Raw genomic sequence first — 17,068 nt, forward strand, 5'->3', positions numbered from 1 at the left:
TCGGACCTTAGTTATTTCCCTACTTGGATGTGCTTCTCTGTTTTCCAACCATATGTAAAACATATTTCCGCGACGTGCAAAAGTTTATTTCTTTCAGAAGTGTTGCAATCCTCCATGTTGGATCTTAGAAAGTGACTATTCCTCTTGGGACTGTTCTTCAGATACTTTCCAAAGATACCTCTGTCTTTCCTTGCAACAGTCTTTCCACTTATTCAGTGTGGTATTCTAGCTATTTATGTGAGAGAAGGCAATATACCTTACTGGAAATTATAATTTTCCTATACTATCACACTTCCCATTCTTCTTTCCCACTGGAAACTGGCATTCTCTTTTTCTTTCCTAAACTCAAAGTGATAGTTTGGTAGAATTGAACAGATGTAGTCGTATGCATCATGACAGAATGTTTTACCCTATTGGTGGAGGGTTGACGAATGATGATTTTTGTGAAAGACTCTCTGGAATCAGCCAATTCCAATGGAGTGGGAGTTAGAGACTTGTGGCATCCATGCATTAAAACAGTTCTGCATTTACGGGCACCACTGCAGGAGAACAGCTATACATAAGAGAGTAGATAAGTACTTATCAGAAATGTGTTTCTGATATTCTATATCCTATATTCATATATTCTATATTCATATCCTATATGATATTATAGGAATATTATAATGTTTAACAAAAGTTTTAGGAAAAGCATTGACAAGATCCATAATTTATATTGAAACTTAAAATATAATTAAAGATAGGAACACCTGATTGACGTGGTTGCATGACGAACCCCATGACACCAGCTAAATATTGTTGTTAGTAGTGTGTGTGTGTTTGTGTGTTCATTCATGAGTTCCTTACCTAATGAAGAGCATTGAATTGTTGGAAATGGTTCAGAGATGGACTGCTAGAATGATACTTCGGATGGAAATGCTATCATCTAAGGATTAGTTAAGATTTCTGAACTTATTTTCCTCTTAGAAAATAGTTAGAGGGAATCTGACTGAGATGTTTAAGATTCTTAAGAGAATTAATAGTGTTGATTCATAAAATTTTGTATTTTATGATGAGAATAGTGAAACTAGGGAATGTTGTCAGGAAAGAAGTCATTTCATCTAAAACAGCTTTATTTTTTATAGCAGAGTGGTTATCATTTGGAACAGGTTACCTTCAAATATGTTGGACATAGTTAATGTGAAGACATTTAAGGAAAAGCGTAATAAACATTTGAATGATAAGGGTTGGCTTTGAGGTTCCTTCTCTTTTGGCTTTTGTTTTGTTAAAATTTAGTTTGATTTAGTGATAGGACTTCCTAGAGGGAGCAAAATGTTACTTGCTGTCCTTTAATGTTACGCTTGGTGACACATATCATTGCATCAAAATTACCCTTGAAGTTGCTGTGTAATGCAGCCATTATTTTGAGTTTTGTATTTTTCAGCATCATTTTTTAACTTAATAAATTAGAAAAGGAATCAATCCTAGTTATTAGAATGATCTAATGTTTCATCTATTGAGTTTCCAAACAAAAAAACTTTCAAGAAATATGCATTTATAACAATGATCATCTGACATCCCACATCTACTTCCAAAGAAAGATCATGGTTTCAGGAGGAGTTATTCTCTGTATATTAGCAGTAGCTGTGTGCCAACTTTATTTAAAAGCAGTGTGAGATTTTAAGCATGTAACATTAACCAAAACAAGGTTGCTGAAGATAAACTTGTGTTGTTTTTTTTTCTTTTGAAACATCTTTCTTTCTGGAATTAATAATAAATCCAGTTTATTAGTTTTCTGTAATTTAGAAATATATTAATCACATAATTTTAACATTTATTTGTTTTTACCGTTAGTTATTATTTGAAATATAATAAAATTGCATGAGAAATTAGATTATTAAGAACTAAACTAACAACAATAAAACTTGTTAGTTCTTTACTTTATCTCATGCAATTGTATTGAGATAATTAAAATTAAGAACAATATTGTTGCTTCATATAAAGTCACTGAGATATAAACCTTAGGCTGTAAACTATGAAATCAAAGTGAAAGAAACAACATAGGTTTAAAACAAAATGGTGATTTATACATTAGGTGATTCGTTGTTTAGACAAAATTGTTATTAGCAACTGTACATTAGAAGGGTGTGTGAAGTCATTCTGTGCATTGAAACAACGTTCTTGAAGCAATTATCAGAGAAAAACTTTCATTTTTTTCAAACTAAAGATAGTACAAAATCTTAGAGTTAAAATGTATTCTCAAGATGGTTGAGATAGAGTTAACCTAAAGTACAGAAGAACGTTTTGATCTTCTGTACTTTAATTTTAATATCCCATACGAAGTCATTCTGAGAATACATTTTACTCAAGTGGGTTACTTGTCACCATAAAACTTGAAGGTTATGTTTTGTAGTCAGCGAAAAAACAAAATGCGAATAAAGTTTGAATGTACATCTACAAAAAAAATAATTGTTTTTGATTTTTCAGAAAGAACCAGTTGCTAACATGTGTAAAGCAGCTGACAGACAGTTGTATCAGTTAGTGAACTGGGCTAAACACATACCACACTTTAGTGATTTACCTATTGAAGACCAGGTGGTTTTACTTAAGACTGGTAAGTACTAATACCAGATGCTGATATTTTAGAATAATAAGTACCCCTTGATAAAGGCCCAGCATGGCCAAGTAGGTTAAGGTGTTCAAGTTGTAATGCGAGGGTCACAAGTTCGACATCCCGTCGCACCAAACATGCTTGCCCTTATCAGCTGTGGGAGCATTATAATGTGTAGTCAGTCTCACTATTTGTTGGTAAAATAGTAGCCCAAGATTTGGCGGTGGGTGGTGATGACTAGCTACCTTCCCTCTAGATTTACACTGCTAAATTAGGGACGGATAGTGCAGATAACCCTCGTCGTAGCTTTGCACGAAATTCAAAAACAAAAAAAACCCTCTTGATAATTATATACTTACTGTTACTTAGACTTGTAGGTACCTTTAAGATATTAGGTAGTGTAACAGAAAAGTGGTAAGTACCTTTGAATTATAAGCTGGAAATTATTATTATTGTTATTATTAATACAAAATGAAGCTTGTTAAGAGACATTTCTGTTAAGATTAATACAGTAATGACCTATTACTTTATTAGTTGAATAATTATCATTACAACTTCGTTGGAAACTATTGTGGTAAAATATGAAGTTAATAAAGATACATTCTGGAAATATAGGTCATAATTTTATACATTATAATAGATTAAATTGAAAATTATTTAAGGCCATTTTAAAAGCATATGGTACAATTTAAGAAGACAGATTAAGTTATGTTAAGATTAGTGAGTACCCTAAAAAATCAAATGCTTGTATGTTGCAATAAAAAATAATAAATTTTGTCCTAAATTTTACCCAAAACTAATACATTTAAAACTGTTTGGTACCTCTTAGAAGGTTAAATAATATACTACCTGAAGATAGTAACTACTAAACATTTGTTTGTTAATATGTACACAAATGTAATAAAACTAAATGCTCAGATTACTTAAAGGTGATAAAATTTGAGTTCTTTTAAACTGGTGTTTAGTGGTACTTTCTTCAGGAAAAATAATGCTTCTTAGAGATTGGTTAGTGATACCTTATATTGTCAAATAATTGGAATATATTCTAATTTCTAATCACCATAAGATTTTATTCCACTTCCATCTTTCTCTTCATAGTAATATTCTTCATAAAAAATACTGTAAAAAATATATGTAATATTTCTGTCATGGCTAGTTAGATATTAAAAATCTGCACTGTAAGGATGCTGTTACATTAATTACTTCTGTCTTCAGTGTCTTCCTGTGAGGAAACTGTCACGCTAATTGCTTATCTCTTTGAGTGCCTTCTGTGAGGAAGCTGTCCCAAGTACTGCTTATCTCTTTGAGTGCCTTTTGTGAGGAAGCCCGTGTTTATTGCTTATCTCTTTGAGTGCCTTTGTGAGGAAGCTGTCGTGATTTATTGTTTATCTCTTTGAGTGCTTTCTTGTGAGGAAGCTGTCGTGTTTATTGCTTATCTCCTTTGAGTGCCTTCTTGTGAGGAAGCTGTCGTGTTTATTGCTTTATCTCTTTTGAGTGCCTTCTGTGAGGAAGCTGTTGTGTTTATTGCTTATATCCTTTGAGTGCCTTGTGAGGAAGCTGTCTGGCATGCATTATTATATCTCTTTGAGTGCCTTCTTGTGAGGAGAGCTGCCCGTTTATTGCTTATCCTTTGAGTGCCTTCTTGTGAGGAAGCTGTCTGGCTTATTGCTTATCTCTTTGAGTGCCTTCTTGTGAGGAGCTGCCGGTTTTTGCTTATCCCTTTGAGTGCCTCTCTTGTGAGGAAGCTGTCTGCGTTATTGCTTATCTCTTTGAGTGCCTTCTTGTGAGGAAGCTGTCCCGCTTATGCTTATCCCTTTGAGTGCCTTCTTGTGAGAGAGCTGTCGCTTTATTGCTTATCTCTTTGAGTGCCTCTCTCAGGAGAGTTGCCCGTTTATTGCTTATCTCTCTTTGAGTGCCTTCTTGTGAGAGAAGCTGTCCTGCTTGTTGCTTATCCTTTGAGTGCTTTCTTGTGAGAAAGCTGTCGATTTATTGCTTATCCTTTGAGTGCCTTCTTGTGAGGAAGCTGTCGCGTTTGTTGCTTATCTCTTTTGAGTGCCTTCTTGTGAGGAAGCTGTCACATTTGTTGCTTATCTCTTTGAGTGCTTTCTTGTGAGGAAGCTGTCTGCTTATTGCTTATCTCTTTGAGTGCCTCCTTGTGAGAAAGCTGTCGCATTTATTGCTTATCTCTTTGAGTGCCTCTTGTGAGGAGAGCTGTCGCTGCTTATTGCTTATCTCTTTGAGTGCCTTCTTGTGAGGAAGCTGTCGTGTCATTTCTTTCTGCCCTTCAGAAGTATACTGTTAACATACTACAATGAAAATAAAAACTAAGATGACATTTGTTTATATTTTGTGTAATATCATTACAAAACCAGTTAACTGCTACTTATTTATCTTATTTTTATTTGTAATACAGATAGTAATTTTATTGCATTTACAAAAAAGATTATATCCTATTTTGTTCATATGTACACTAGGCTGGAATGAACTCCTGATAGCTGCATTTTCCTTTAATTCTGTCAAATTCAAAGATGGAATTGTCCTTGGTACAGGATTAGTTATTCATCAGAGCAGTGCACATAGTGCTGGTATAGGTCCCATCTTTGATCGAGTTTTGAATGAGTTGGTGGCCAAGATGAGAGAGCTGAAAATGAACAAGATTGAACTGGGATGTCTTCTGAGCCATAATTCTCTTCAACCCAGGTATGTTTTCATTTTTCTAATATGAATTTATCACTCAATTTTCAGTAGTGAATAAGTTTATTTGTAGTACTGCACTTCACTTTCATGTTACTAAAGAGTAACTAAGGGCTGCTGAGTGGTATAGTGACACTTTTGTGTCTCAGGTATTTCCTGTCTTCATTCTAGTAAGATGCACCAGCACTAGTGATTGTACTCCTGTTTTCTTACTTTTAAAGTGTTGTTAAACTTGCACATCATATCAATTTGCAGTATAATAAACAATTATCCTCAACACAAGTTACATAACCATGTGTTGTTTCATTCACTTACTGCTCTTGGTACTGAATGTTTCTCTAATGTTAAAAACTAAGGTGGTATAAATGTTTTTAGCTAATAAATAATAAATTTCAGTTATTATTTAAATTTTTCTTGAATTGGATTTTTCAGTTTTTGAATCTTCCTGTTGGTCTGACACTAGATTTGGCAATGCATCTAATGGACTTTGATTTTTATAATTGGTAAGAAGTTATGTTTTTCTTGCTTCTCAGGCACCCAGGTGACTTATGGCATTACCATGTTCATGGGTTGGTTATGTGGAGATTAATTTTGTGCCTCTAACCAAAGCAGTGCTCATATTTTCACAGTATCATTATACACTTCAACATGTGAAGGGATTTATGACCTGTCTGAGGAAGTTCCACAAGTTTTCCTGAGCTGCAAACTGTTAGAGTTATTTCATCAAATAACTGTGTTCCATCAGTGATTCTATAATGATTACATCTACAGGAGGGATCACACTTTAATATACAGTGTCAGAGATAATAAATGTGTTTTTGGAGGGGGCAACCTCCCATTCACTAATTTCGCACGAGTCCTAATTGTCATGATCGATAAGTTTTGACTTTTGAACAAAAAGATCTTTGTCACAAAACTTTCTATATCCAGTAATATTTGGTATTTCTGTATCCTGTAATATTTGGTATTTCTATATCCTGTAATATTTGGTATTTCTGTATCCAGTAATATTTGGTATTTCTATATCCAGTAATATTTGGTATTTCTATATCCTGTAATATTTGGTATTTCTATATCCAGTAATATTTGGTATTTCTGTATCCTGTAATATTTGGTATTTCTATATCCAGTAATATTTGGTATTTCTGTATCCAGTAGTATTTGGTATTTCTATATCCAGTAATATTTGGTATTTCTATATCCAGTAATATTTGGTATTTCTGTATCCAGTAATATTTGGTATTTCTGTATCCAGTAATATTTGGTATTTCTATACCCTGTAATATTTGGTATTTCTATACCCTGTAATATTTGGTATTTCTATACCCTGTAATATTTGGTATTTCTGTATCCAGTAATATTTGGTATTTCTATATCCAGTAATATTTGGTATTTCTGTATCCAGTAATATTTGGTATTTCTGTATCCAGTAATATTTGGTATTTCTATATCCAGTAATATTTGGTATTTCTGTATCCAGTAATATTTGGTATTTCTGTATCCAGTAATATTTGGTATTTCTGTATCCAGTAATATTTGGTATTTCTGTATCCAGTAATATTTGGTATTTCTGTATCCAGTAATATTTGGTATTTCTGTATCCTGTAATATTTGGTATTTCTGTATCCTGTAATATTTGGTATTTCTGTATCCAGTAATATTTGGTATTTCTATATCCAGTAATATTTGGTATTTCTATATCCTGTAATATTTGGTATTTCTGTATCCAGTAATATTTGGTATTTCTATATCCAGTAATATTTGGTATTTCTATATCCTGTAATATTTGGTATTTCTATATCCAGTAATATTTGGTATTTCTATATCCAGTAATATTTGGTATTTCTATATCCAGTAATATTTGGTATTTCTATATCCAGTAATATTTGGTATTTCTATATCCTGTAATATTTGGTATTTCTGTATCCTGTAATATTTGGTATTTCTGTATCCTGTAATATTTGGTATTTCTGTATCCTGTAATATTTGGTATTTCTGTATCCAGTAATATTTGGTATTTCTGTATCCAGTAATATTTGGTATTTCTATACCCTGTAATATTTGGTATTTCTATATCCAGTAATATTTGGTATTTCTATATCCAGTAATATTTGGTATTTCTATATCCAGTAATATTTGGTATTTCTATATCCTGTAATATTTGGTATTTCTGTATCCAGTAATATTTGGTATTTCTATATCCTGTAATATTTGGTATTTCTATATCCTGTAATATTTGGTATTTCTATATCCTGTAATATTTGGTATTTCTGTATCCAGTAATATTTGGTATTTCTGTATCCAGTAATATTTGGTATTTCTGTATCCAGTAATATTTGGTATTTCTATATCCTGTAATATTTGGTATTTCTATATCCAGTAATATTTGGTATTTCTATATCCAGTAATATTTGGTATTTCTGTATCCTGTAATATTTGGTATTTCTGTATCCTGTAATATTTGGTATTTCTGTATCCAGTAATATTTGGTATTTCTGTATCCTGTAATATTTGGTATTTCTGTATCCTGTAATATTTGGTATTTCTATATCCAGTAATATTTGGTATTTCTGTATCCAGTAATATTTGGTATTTCTGTATCCAGTAATATTTGGTATTTCTATATCCAGTAATATTTGGTATTTCTATATCCTGTAATATTTGGTATTTCTATATCCTGTAATATTTGGTATTTCTATATCCTGTAATATTTGGTATTTCTATATCCTGTAATATTTGGTATTTCTGTATTCTGTAATATTTGGTATTTCTGTATCCTGTAATATTTGGTATTTCTGTATCCAGTAATATTTGGTATTTCTATATCCTGTAATATTTGGTATTTCTTAATCTGACAGATTTCCACTTTTATTCTTTTCAGTCCAACTGTTCTAACACATATAAGTGTTCAGGAATTGGCATGGCAGTTTCAGTATTGTTGTCCAGGAATTGGCAGGACGGTTTCAGTATTGTTATTCTAGTGATAGAATGTTAATGGAAGTACTTCACATAATTTGTCGCAGCAGCTAACTTGTTCCTGAACATGTTTCCTGTGGCATATCCATCTTTCAAAACCATTGTGACTGGGATATTTGGTCAGTTTTCTGTCTCAAAAGTCTGTTTTTTGTAATTTGTAGTTCCTGTCTGTTTTTCCTTTAGACATATAATAACTTATCTGTAAGGTTCGTCAGGTACTAAAGATGAGAAAGGAACAGGATAAATATGCAAGTCTCCCCCTACTGACACATAATGTTCATCGTTAAGAGACATTACTCCTTGTTAGTAGTTACTTCAGGTGGCTGAACATTTTCTAGTGAACTTACAGGAAATCCTTGTTTTATTCTAAGACTTCTCTCTTACGTGGACTGTAATGCAGGTTTGGAAAATTATTTCAGTTTAGTGATGGAAACTCACAAAATAAACCTGCACATCTTTGGTAGGACCATAAACTAAAATAATTTCACTTTTACTACCTTATTCTTAAGTAAAATGTACTCCCAATTCCAAAATATTAATCATTGTTGCTACTGCAAAATCAGTGATATGTCGTATGGTATAATCTTTACAGGGTAGGTTTTCTGCAGAAAGTAAACTATAGTGTATTAAAACAGAAAAATGAAGAATGTCAGATGTTTCAGAAACTTGTAGGAAGAATATTTAGCTTTTATTGTGAGACTTAAACACAAAATTAGTTATATAATTATCAGAGATGCAACAGAGATTAATACTTATTATGTGATGGTTTGTTTAGGCTTAGCTTGGCTGGGTGGTTATGGCATTCATCTTGCAGTGTGAGGGTCTCGGTTCAAATTCCCATCGCATGAAACATGCTTGCCCTTTCAGCCATTGGGGCGTTATAATGTGACAGTAAAACCCATGCTTCATTGGTAAAAGAGCAGCCTAAGAGTTGGCAGTGATGACTAGCTATTTTCCTTCTAGTCTTACACTGCTAAATTAGGGATGGTTAATGCAGATAGCCTTTGTGCAGCTTTGCATGAAATTCAAAATCAAACCAAACTAATAGTTGGTTTATGAAAAGTGTCCCATGGTTGGAAGAAAACACCCAACAGTCCTTCAAAAGTAAACACTTACCAGAAAATGTGATAAAACTATTTTTAAGCAAATAAAATGTAATTTTAAAGTTAACTGCTGTTTATTGAGAGTTGGAATGTTTACACAATGCCTCAGAAGTTGTTAAAATTTCTTTATAAAGAACAATAACGTTAAAAGCATTATACTGTTTATTTAGCTACGTAATTGGACCTTTGCTCTCTGTCCACCACACAGAATTAAATCCTTGAGTTTAGCATTGTAAGTTTATAGACTTGCCATTATTTACTACCAGTGTGATGAGAGCTTTGTATGAACCATAGTTAGTCATCAAATTATTCTATGCCATTAATAAATATAGTTTAGTTTTGACCAATATTTGTAACTATATCTTAATATAGTTTGTTTTTTAATTAAAGGAAGCAAAAGTTCTTCCAGTGTATTCTTTCAGTGTATCGAAATAGATGAGTGAATTAAAAACACTTACTTGACTATTATTATAATACTCTATTGTCCAAGAGTATCTCCGCATTTGTTGTGTTAAACATTTGTTAATAATTGTGGTTTGTTTTTTTTCAGAAACATCATAATTTTCTACCATGTAAATGTATCTTATTGTAAGTGCTTGTATATTTTGCTAAGATTACATGCGATGTTTAAAAAACATAATTGTTTTCAATGTACCCTGGAAACTTTACTTGAAGGTACAAGTAATGTGCTTTAAATAACTTACAAGCTCACACCTGTTTCGTACTCATTTTCATTAATGTGAGCCTTGAAGACAACTAACTTTACTATCATTTACTGTCAGACGTCAGTATGTTGAAGTACCAGGGATGTTGGGAATTGTAGAACATTAGATACAATGTATAATAAGGAAATTTGGCAGAATTATGACTTGTATATGTAAAAAATGGCTCATTTGGGTTGAGAAACTGACCATGACCGAAGAAGGTTGAAACGTTGTTCGCTCCTCTATGTAAAAAACATTTTTCTCGATGCAAATGAGCCATTTTTACATATATATTTTTCTCTACAAGTGGGTTTTCTCTACATCACTGATTAGAATTCTGACTTGGATATCAGACATGCATACGAAAAATATCCCTGCTTGATGTACAAATATTCAACTTTCTGGACTATTCATGTCCTGGATTTAAAGACAATAAAATTCTTATAATAAGAGGAATAATTAGAAAAGTGAGGCGTGTTAACTCATAAAGCCTTTTTAAACTTATAAGTTTGGAAGAGTAGATATTAAATATCAAAGTTTCTGAGATCTTCGACAAGAGTTCTACTGGTTGCAAAACATTTGTTTCTCAGTGTAACTGGTAATTAAAATCATTATTTTTTGTTTATTAATTTTATAGTGCATAAAATCTAAAAACAAAACTAAGTGACATAAACAAAAACTGTGTTTACTGTTTCTCCAACAGATGCGAAGGGCTTAACAATGACCTCGTACGTTGAAACCCTCCGAGAAAAAGTGTATGCAGCCTTGGAAGAATATTGTAAAAAAAAACTCCCCAAAGCAGCCAGGTCGTTTTGCCAAGCTGCTCCTGCGTCTTCCAGCTCTCCGGACCATAGGCCTCACTTGTGTGGAACACCTTTTCTTCTATAAGCTAATTAACAACTTGCCTATTGACAAATATTTGATGATGATGTTGCAAACACCCTCTAACGCCTGATTGTTACACCTTTGATATGTTTAGGAGGTTTTGAAGATTGTTCCTCTTTTCCTTAATTAGTTTCATACTAACATCTTTATCATCAGCTACTTGATACGCTGCGGTACAGGCTTTTAGTTGTAGAATGTATGATAAAGCTCACTTTAACAGAAGTGCAACTGGAAAAGGATTTGTGTATACTTTTGTGTAGCAGATATATTACCAGAGTACTATTAATCCAGGTAACATAGGTTAAAATAGTTACTGTTCTCTCTAATCTGTTTTGTTCTTCGTCATTGTAGCAAACCAAGATAGAAATATACACTATATTTTAACTCGTAATTTGAAGATAACCACATTTAAATAAGTTGTATTTTTAAATATTTGCCACATACTAACAACATTAATGGCTTAAGTGTGGCATAAGAAAGCTCAGTTTGAAACATTGTGTGTTAAACTTGCTTGCTGATTTCCAGAACACCTAACCCTTTGGCTGCAGCTGCTTTAAACACAAGTAGAATATTTGCAAGCTGCGCACCATCTACCGAACATTTGTGTTCAACTGCCAAGGCAGACTGTACTGTATGTGGCAAATCAGCAGTTAGTGAGTTAAAGAATCCTTGTTGTAAAAATGTTTTAAATTTATTTTTTCATGTTTTTAGAAATGAATAAAGTTAGAATTTAGGCTGTTAAAAGACAATAACAGTTTTAAAAAAATAATGTATATTTGATGTCGAATTGTTTTTCTGTAAAGACAGTTGTATTTATATTAAACCTTATCATAAAGAATTTAAGAATGAAAGGAAACTAGTATTCAGAAGAAACTAACCGCTTATTCTTCAGTCATATTTTTATTATTTTGTTAAATTACTTGGCTTTTAGTTCATGGCAAATTTCTTTGAGAAATGTTAGTGGCTTTTACAGTAGGAATTATGATAAAATATAAGGTTTTAAATTGTCACTGTTAAATGAACCAATATGAAACAGATATCAGTAATGTTTCTACCCATTGGCCACTGTGATATAGTGTGCTGTATCTCACGGTAGAAATATCACTTAGACTTGGAACTTGGCAGTAACCCTCAATTAAAAAAACTTGTTAAAGGTTTTTAGATATTTTGTTTTTCACCTGTGTTGGGACATCGAAGAATATAATGGTAAAAAGTAATAGCATTTTGTTATTATAATGTTTCTCGCACCTATTTAGGGTGGGACGGTTCACGTTTTATCAACTTAGAATACATACAAAGTAACAGCTGAAGCATGCTTATGATTTGAAACTTAAAACTGTATATAACATCACAAGTCTAACCAAATGACTTTTATTCCTGAAAACCTGTAATGTATGTGTGTAATATAGGTAAACCGAGAGTACAACTTGGTTCGGTAACTTACTAGTTTTTTCCTATTGTTTGGAGATCTGTCTTTGGCTGAGTATATATATAATCCATCTCTTGTTTTGTTTTTAATATTTTATATTTTGAAGGGAAATTGTCAGTTTTTATCCTTTTTATAATTGAAGATTATAGTATAACTTGTAACTAGAATATAATAATTGTTTATAGTGTGTGAGATATACTGATAAGCCTTTCTCACTTTCAGTCTCTACATTATTTAGCACTTTCTTTTTATTGATGTCTGTGTGTACCATTGTTGTCTTTTATCACTGTTTCTGTGATAATTCAATCTCTTGGCAGATAGATAAATGTTGATAACTGTAAGTCAGGCATATAATTTATGACTTCTTTAAGTTTCATTGATAATTACAAGTTTGTTAGCACTAATTGTACCACCTAGGATTTTCTTTAAATTGAATGTTATGCAAAAGAAATCTATTCTGGCTTCTTCAGCCTGATCAGGGAAACTGAATAATGTTACTTATTTTCAACCATTATTCCATTTTGTTATTATGGATGAAACTCGATGTTGTCTCTCACAAGTTATAGAAGATTTACATTTCAACTCTCACTGTCATTTTTCTACATAAACATAAATACGCTTTATTTTTATCTTTCATTATATATTTGAAACTGGGAAACCCGGTTTCTTTTGAAGAGATTTTATATTCTTTCTTTATGGTGTACAAAACACAAAACCTATTATGTGGTTAATATCGCATTTTTTTTACTCCCACAGCAAAGGTTTTATATTTATAATACACCTCATGGATGTGTCCATAGCAGTACTATGGGGAAGAATATATGTCTATGGTAATGAATTAAAAATATCTTAAAGTCTCTTCTATTAAATAACAGAATACATTCTTTATTTTTGTCAGAATAATAGTTATTTTTGGCATTTCTACTTCGAGAAAGTACTGCTATTGGTTGCATGGAATACAAAGAATCATGTTCGAGAAAGTACTGCTATTGGTTGCATGGAATACAAAGAATCATGTTCGAGAAAGTACTGCTATTGGTTGCATGGAATACAAAGAATCATGTTCGAGAAAGTACTGCTATTGGTTGCATGGAATACAAAGAATCATGTTCTTATTTGAGTACTAGTCAAACCATGTTACTTCTGTTTATGTAATTAGCTGAGATTGAGATTCATAGGTTTTTATTACCATGTCAAATACGTTTTAGTAAAATGTTAATTTATACCTATTCTGTATATTTCAGGGACATAGCCAGAATGTTGTATAAGTACTAACTGTTTTTTACCTAGAAGATATTTAAATGTAGTTTTTGTGGTTGGCTTTTTGTTTATTTGGAAAAATCAAAAGCTTGAGCTTAAATAGAAATAGAAAGGAAAAAAAATATTTCTTAAAAATATATTTATACTTTACACGATTCGAACAAACAATATCTTAATGATTGTTAACATGAAATGTATTTATTATAGTGTTTTAAGACAATTTTTATAAATCGATATTTTGTGTACGTTTCAGTCTTGAAGTGCCAATCATTGTTATATTTGCTGTATATTATTATTCTACAGAGATAAACACCTCAGTAAGCTTGTTAAAGTATCTGCTCAGAGCTATTAGTACTAAAGTGAATCACAACAAACTAACAAGCATAACATACACTCAGAGGTGCACAGCATATAGCCCACAGACCAAATTTGGTCTGCCAGCTTATTTTCTATAGTCCGTGACACAAAATTATAGTGTGCAAAAATTGAAAACATTTTTTTGTAATTTGATGCAAAATATGTTTAACTCCAACAGAGCATAATCCATTTCACTTATTAGTTATAATTGCCACATCACTATGGCTTCACAGTACACTGTCATAAATGAAATAGTTCCATAAAGTTACAAGTGGAATGTAATTTGTTTGTCCACATCTTATGACTTAGTGTTTCTTCTGGAGTACATTTCAGCATTATCTACAGAATTGTTTAATACACCCATATTTTGTGTTATTAAATTTAAATGTGTCTCCATTGTAGACATTTTGTAAATAATTTTGAGAGTTAGTAGGAAATGCAAAGGGCTCAAAATGCTTTTTTGGAGGAATAAAAATTATGGCCCTCCAAGTCTCACTAACATTCCAGGTTGACCCCAACAAAAAATTGGGTTGTGCACCCCTGATGTGCAGTTGAAATATATTCAAATTATCTGTATAAAATATTTCTCGGATTATGTTCCAACAAGGGGTTTTCGATACACTATTATTGAGCCATTTTGTGTGTTTAACATATTACATGGAGATTATTGAGGTGGCATTTTGTCAAGCACAGTGCTCCATGTCCTGACAACCAAAGTGTTTTGTCAAAGAATTTACCTATGTTTGGAAGAGCAAACAGTTCATTTGTGCTGCAAATTTAAAAAAACAACAAAAAAAACTTTCTGCTAAACAAAGTTAAGTATGAAATAACTGATTGTTTATACAAAGCCATATTTTGACATTTTAGATGTAAGTAGGGGGCGTTTTGCTGCTGATTGTTTCTGAAAAATACTTATGAAATATTGAATATTTTAAGATAGGCACAACTTGCTCAAATCTGTAATAACCACATACATGGTAGCCATGTTTTGTGTGTGTGTGTGTGTGTGTGTGATATATACAGAAATGCATATCAATCTAAGACCTGCTGTATTTATGATAAATCACATATGTGTACTTCAGTAGCTTTTTATAAAATTGGATATGAACCTTTATAAAAGAAAGGAAAACTAGTTACTGTGAAAACAATGGTAAAATATTTAATATATGTTAATGATATTGAACAAACTGACACTTTATAACTGGCTGTGCCCTACGATTTTTTGAAAATAATCTGTGTTATAGTGTGTAAAGTTCTAAGTAGTTTAGTGAATATGTTGTATATAATGGTAAGTCTGTTAGTTTGGTGTCGTTTATTTTAATATAGGATATTATGATTCCAGTGGGAGTGGGGGACAGGTCCCCTCACTTTTCAACTCGTCCCATTAAAAGTGCATGAAAATTAAGAATATCACTCAGGAAAAGCTGGAGAATGTTAAAATTTAATCCAGAACCCAAGAGCTTTCAAGGCCATAAGGTGAGTCCCGGACCCAAGATGTTAGGCGTGCATGTATGACACATATTTCTTCACTTTGATTGGTCGAATATACCACACTTCCCCCATTTTGAATATTTCTCCCACATCACTGGTATCATAACACGTAATTATTATGTATTGTCTGTATTTCACAATGTAAGTGGAATAATTATTATTCTAAGCTCAAACTATGTTCCGTTTGTTTTTCTGTCTACTGCCAAGATGAATTTATTGTATTTATGAACTTTCTCATAACCAAAATAAAGTGTTCTGAAAATCTAGTTAGGTATTAAAATATGTTAGGTCTGCTGCTGTTTACATCTGTCAAACTTTTTTTATTGTTTATCACATGTTAATACCAAAAACAAATATATATAATTCAACCATCATGTGTTTTGTATTGAAGTTGGTAACAAACAAATTATTTCTGGCTACACCACATTTTACTGCTTAAGTATTGGCTTGGCATGGCCAGGTGGTTAAGACACTTGACTCGTAATCTGAAGGTCGCGGGTTCTAATTCCCGTCGCGCCAAACATGGTCGCCCTTTCAGCCGTGGGGGCGTTATAATGTGACGGTTAATCCCATTATTCGTTGGTAAAAGAGTAGCCCAAGAGTTGGCGATGAGTGGTGATGACTAGCTGCCTTCCCTATAATCTTACACTGCTAAATTCGAGATGGCTAGTGCAGATAGCCCTCGTTTAGTTTTGCGTGAAATTCAAAACAAACCAGGTTTAAGTATTAGTAGATGCACGCTAAAACAAGAAAAATGGGATAACTTCTGCTCCCAACTAAATGAACAAACTGACCCTGGAAAGTTTTGGTTGCACCTAAAAAGATTCATCAATGGAGCCGCTTCAAGAAAATACCCAACCCTGAAACATAACACCTTAGCGAGCACCAACAAAGAAAAAGCAGAAACCTTTAGATATCAACTACAAAACACATAATGACTGAGTCATGAACAACTGTTTCTACAACCATGTAACACATAACATATAATTATACAAACCATAGTTTCCAATCAATATTATTAACAATAACACTGATAATACTTATTATTATAATAATCACACTAACTGAACTCAAACAAGCAGTGAAGAATTCAAAACACAAATTACCAGGAAATGATGGCATACAAACAATTCTCCTCACAAAAGGCACTCCAAAATTATTTGAAAATTTCTTGGAAGCAAGCTAGTGTGTTGACGTTCAACAAAGAAGGAAAACCATCCAATAAGCCAAACAGTTATCGACTAATCAGCCTGACCAGCCGTGTAGACATTGAATGAATAATAAGTTACAGACTCGCCACATTTTTGGAGATTACTTCAAAATAACCAGAGGAACAAAACGGATTTAGAAAATTAGACAAACGACATATCATTTAATTAGGTTTACTGAAACGATAATAAATAGCTTTAATAAAAAAAAGAATGCACTGTCGCCTACTACATCGATGTCGAGAAAACATTCGACTCTGTAAGGCAATGGTCTTTGGTTCCGTATGTATGAAATGGGACTACCTTGTTATCTAACATTGTGGAAAATAGAAAACGTAGAGGGAACTTTCTCGGAGTTCTTCACTTCCAGA

The 17,068-nt window shown here is 32.4% G+C and overlaps 2 protein-coding genes across 4 annotated transcripts in view; one reads left to right on the forward strand and one right to left on the reverse strand.

The window, feature by feature from the left end:
* The window catches only part of LOC143245306 (uncharacterized), a 355,844-nt gene that overhangs the window by 99,785 nt on the left and 238,991 nt on the right, over nucleotides 1-17,068 (reverse strand). The window lies entirely within an intron of this gene.
* LOC143245302 (retinoic acid receptor RXR-like) lies at nucleotides 2,455-11,113 on the forward strand (the record flags this gene model as incomplete). The annotated part of the gene is given in 5 exon segments (XM_076491491.1): nucleotides 2,455-2,593; nucleotides 5,065-5,267; nucleotides 5,269-5,290; nucleotides 10,771-10,841; nucleotides 10,843-11,113. Coding segments are annotated over 5 exon segments (615 nt in total), but the record flags the coding sequence as incomplete, so codon positions are not given.

This window comes from Tachypleus tridentatus, chromosome 2, assembly GCF_004210375.1.
Source record: "Tachypleus tridentatus isolate NWPU-2018 chromosome 2, ASM421037v1, whole genome shotgun sequence".
In the NCBI taxonomy this organism is placed as follows: Eukaryota; Metazoa; Arthropoda; class Merostomata; order Xiphosura; family Limulidae; genus Tachypleus; species Tachypleus tridentatus.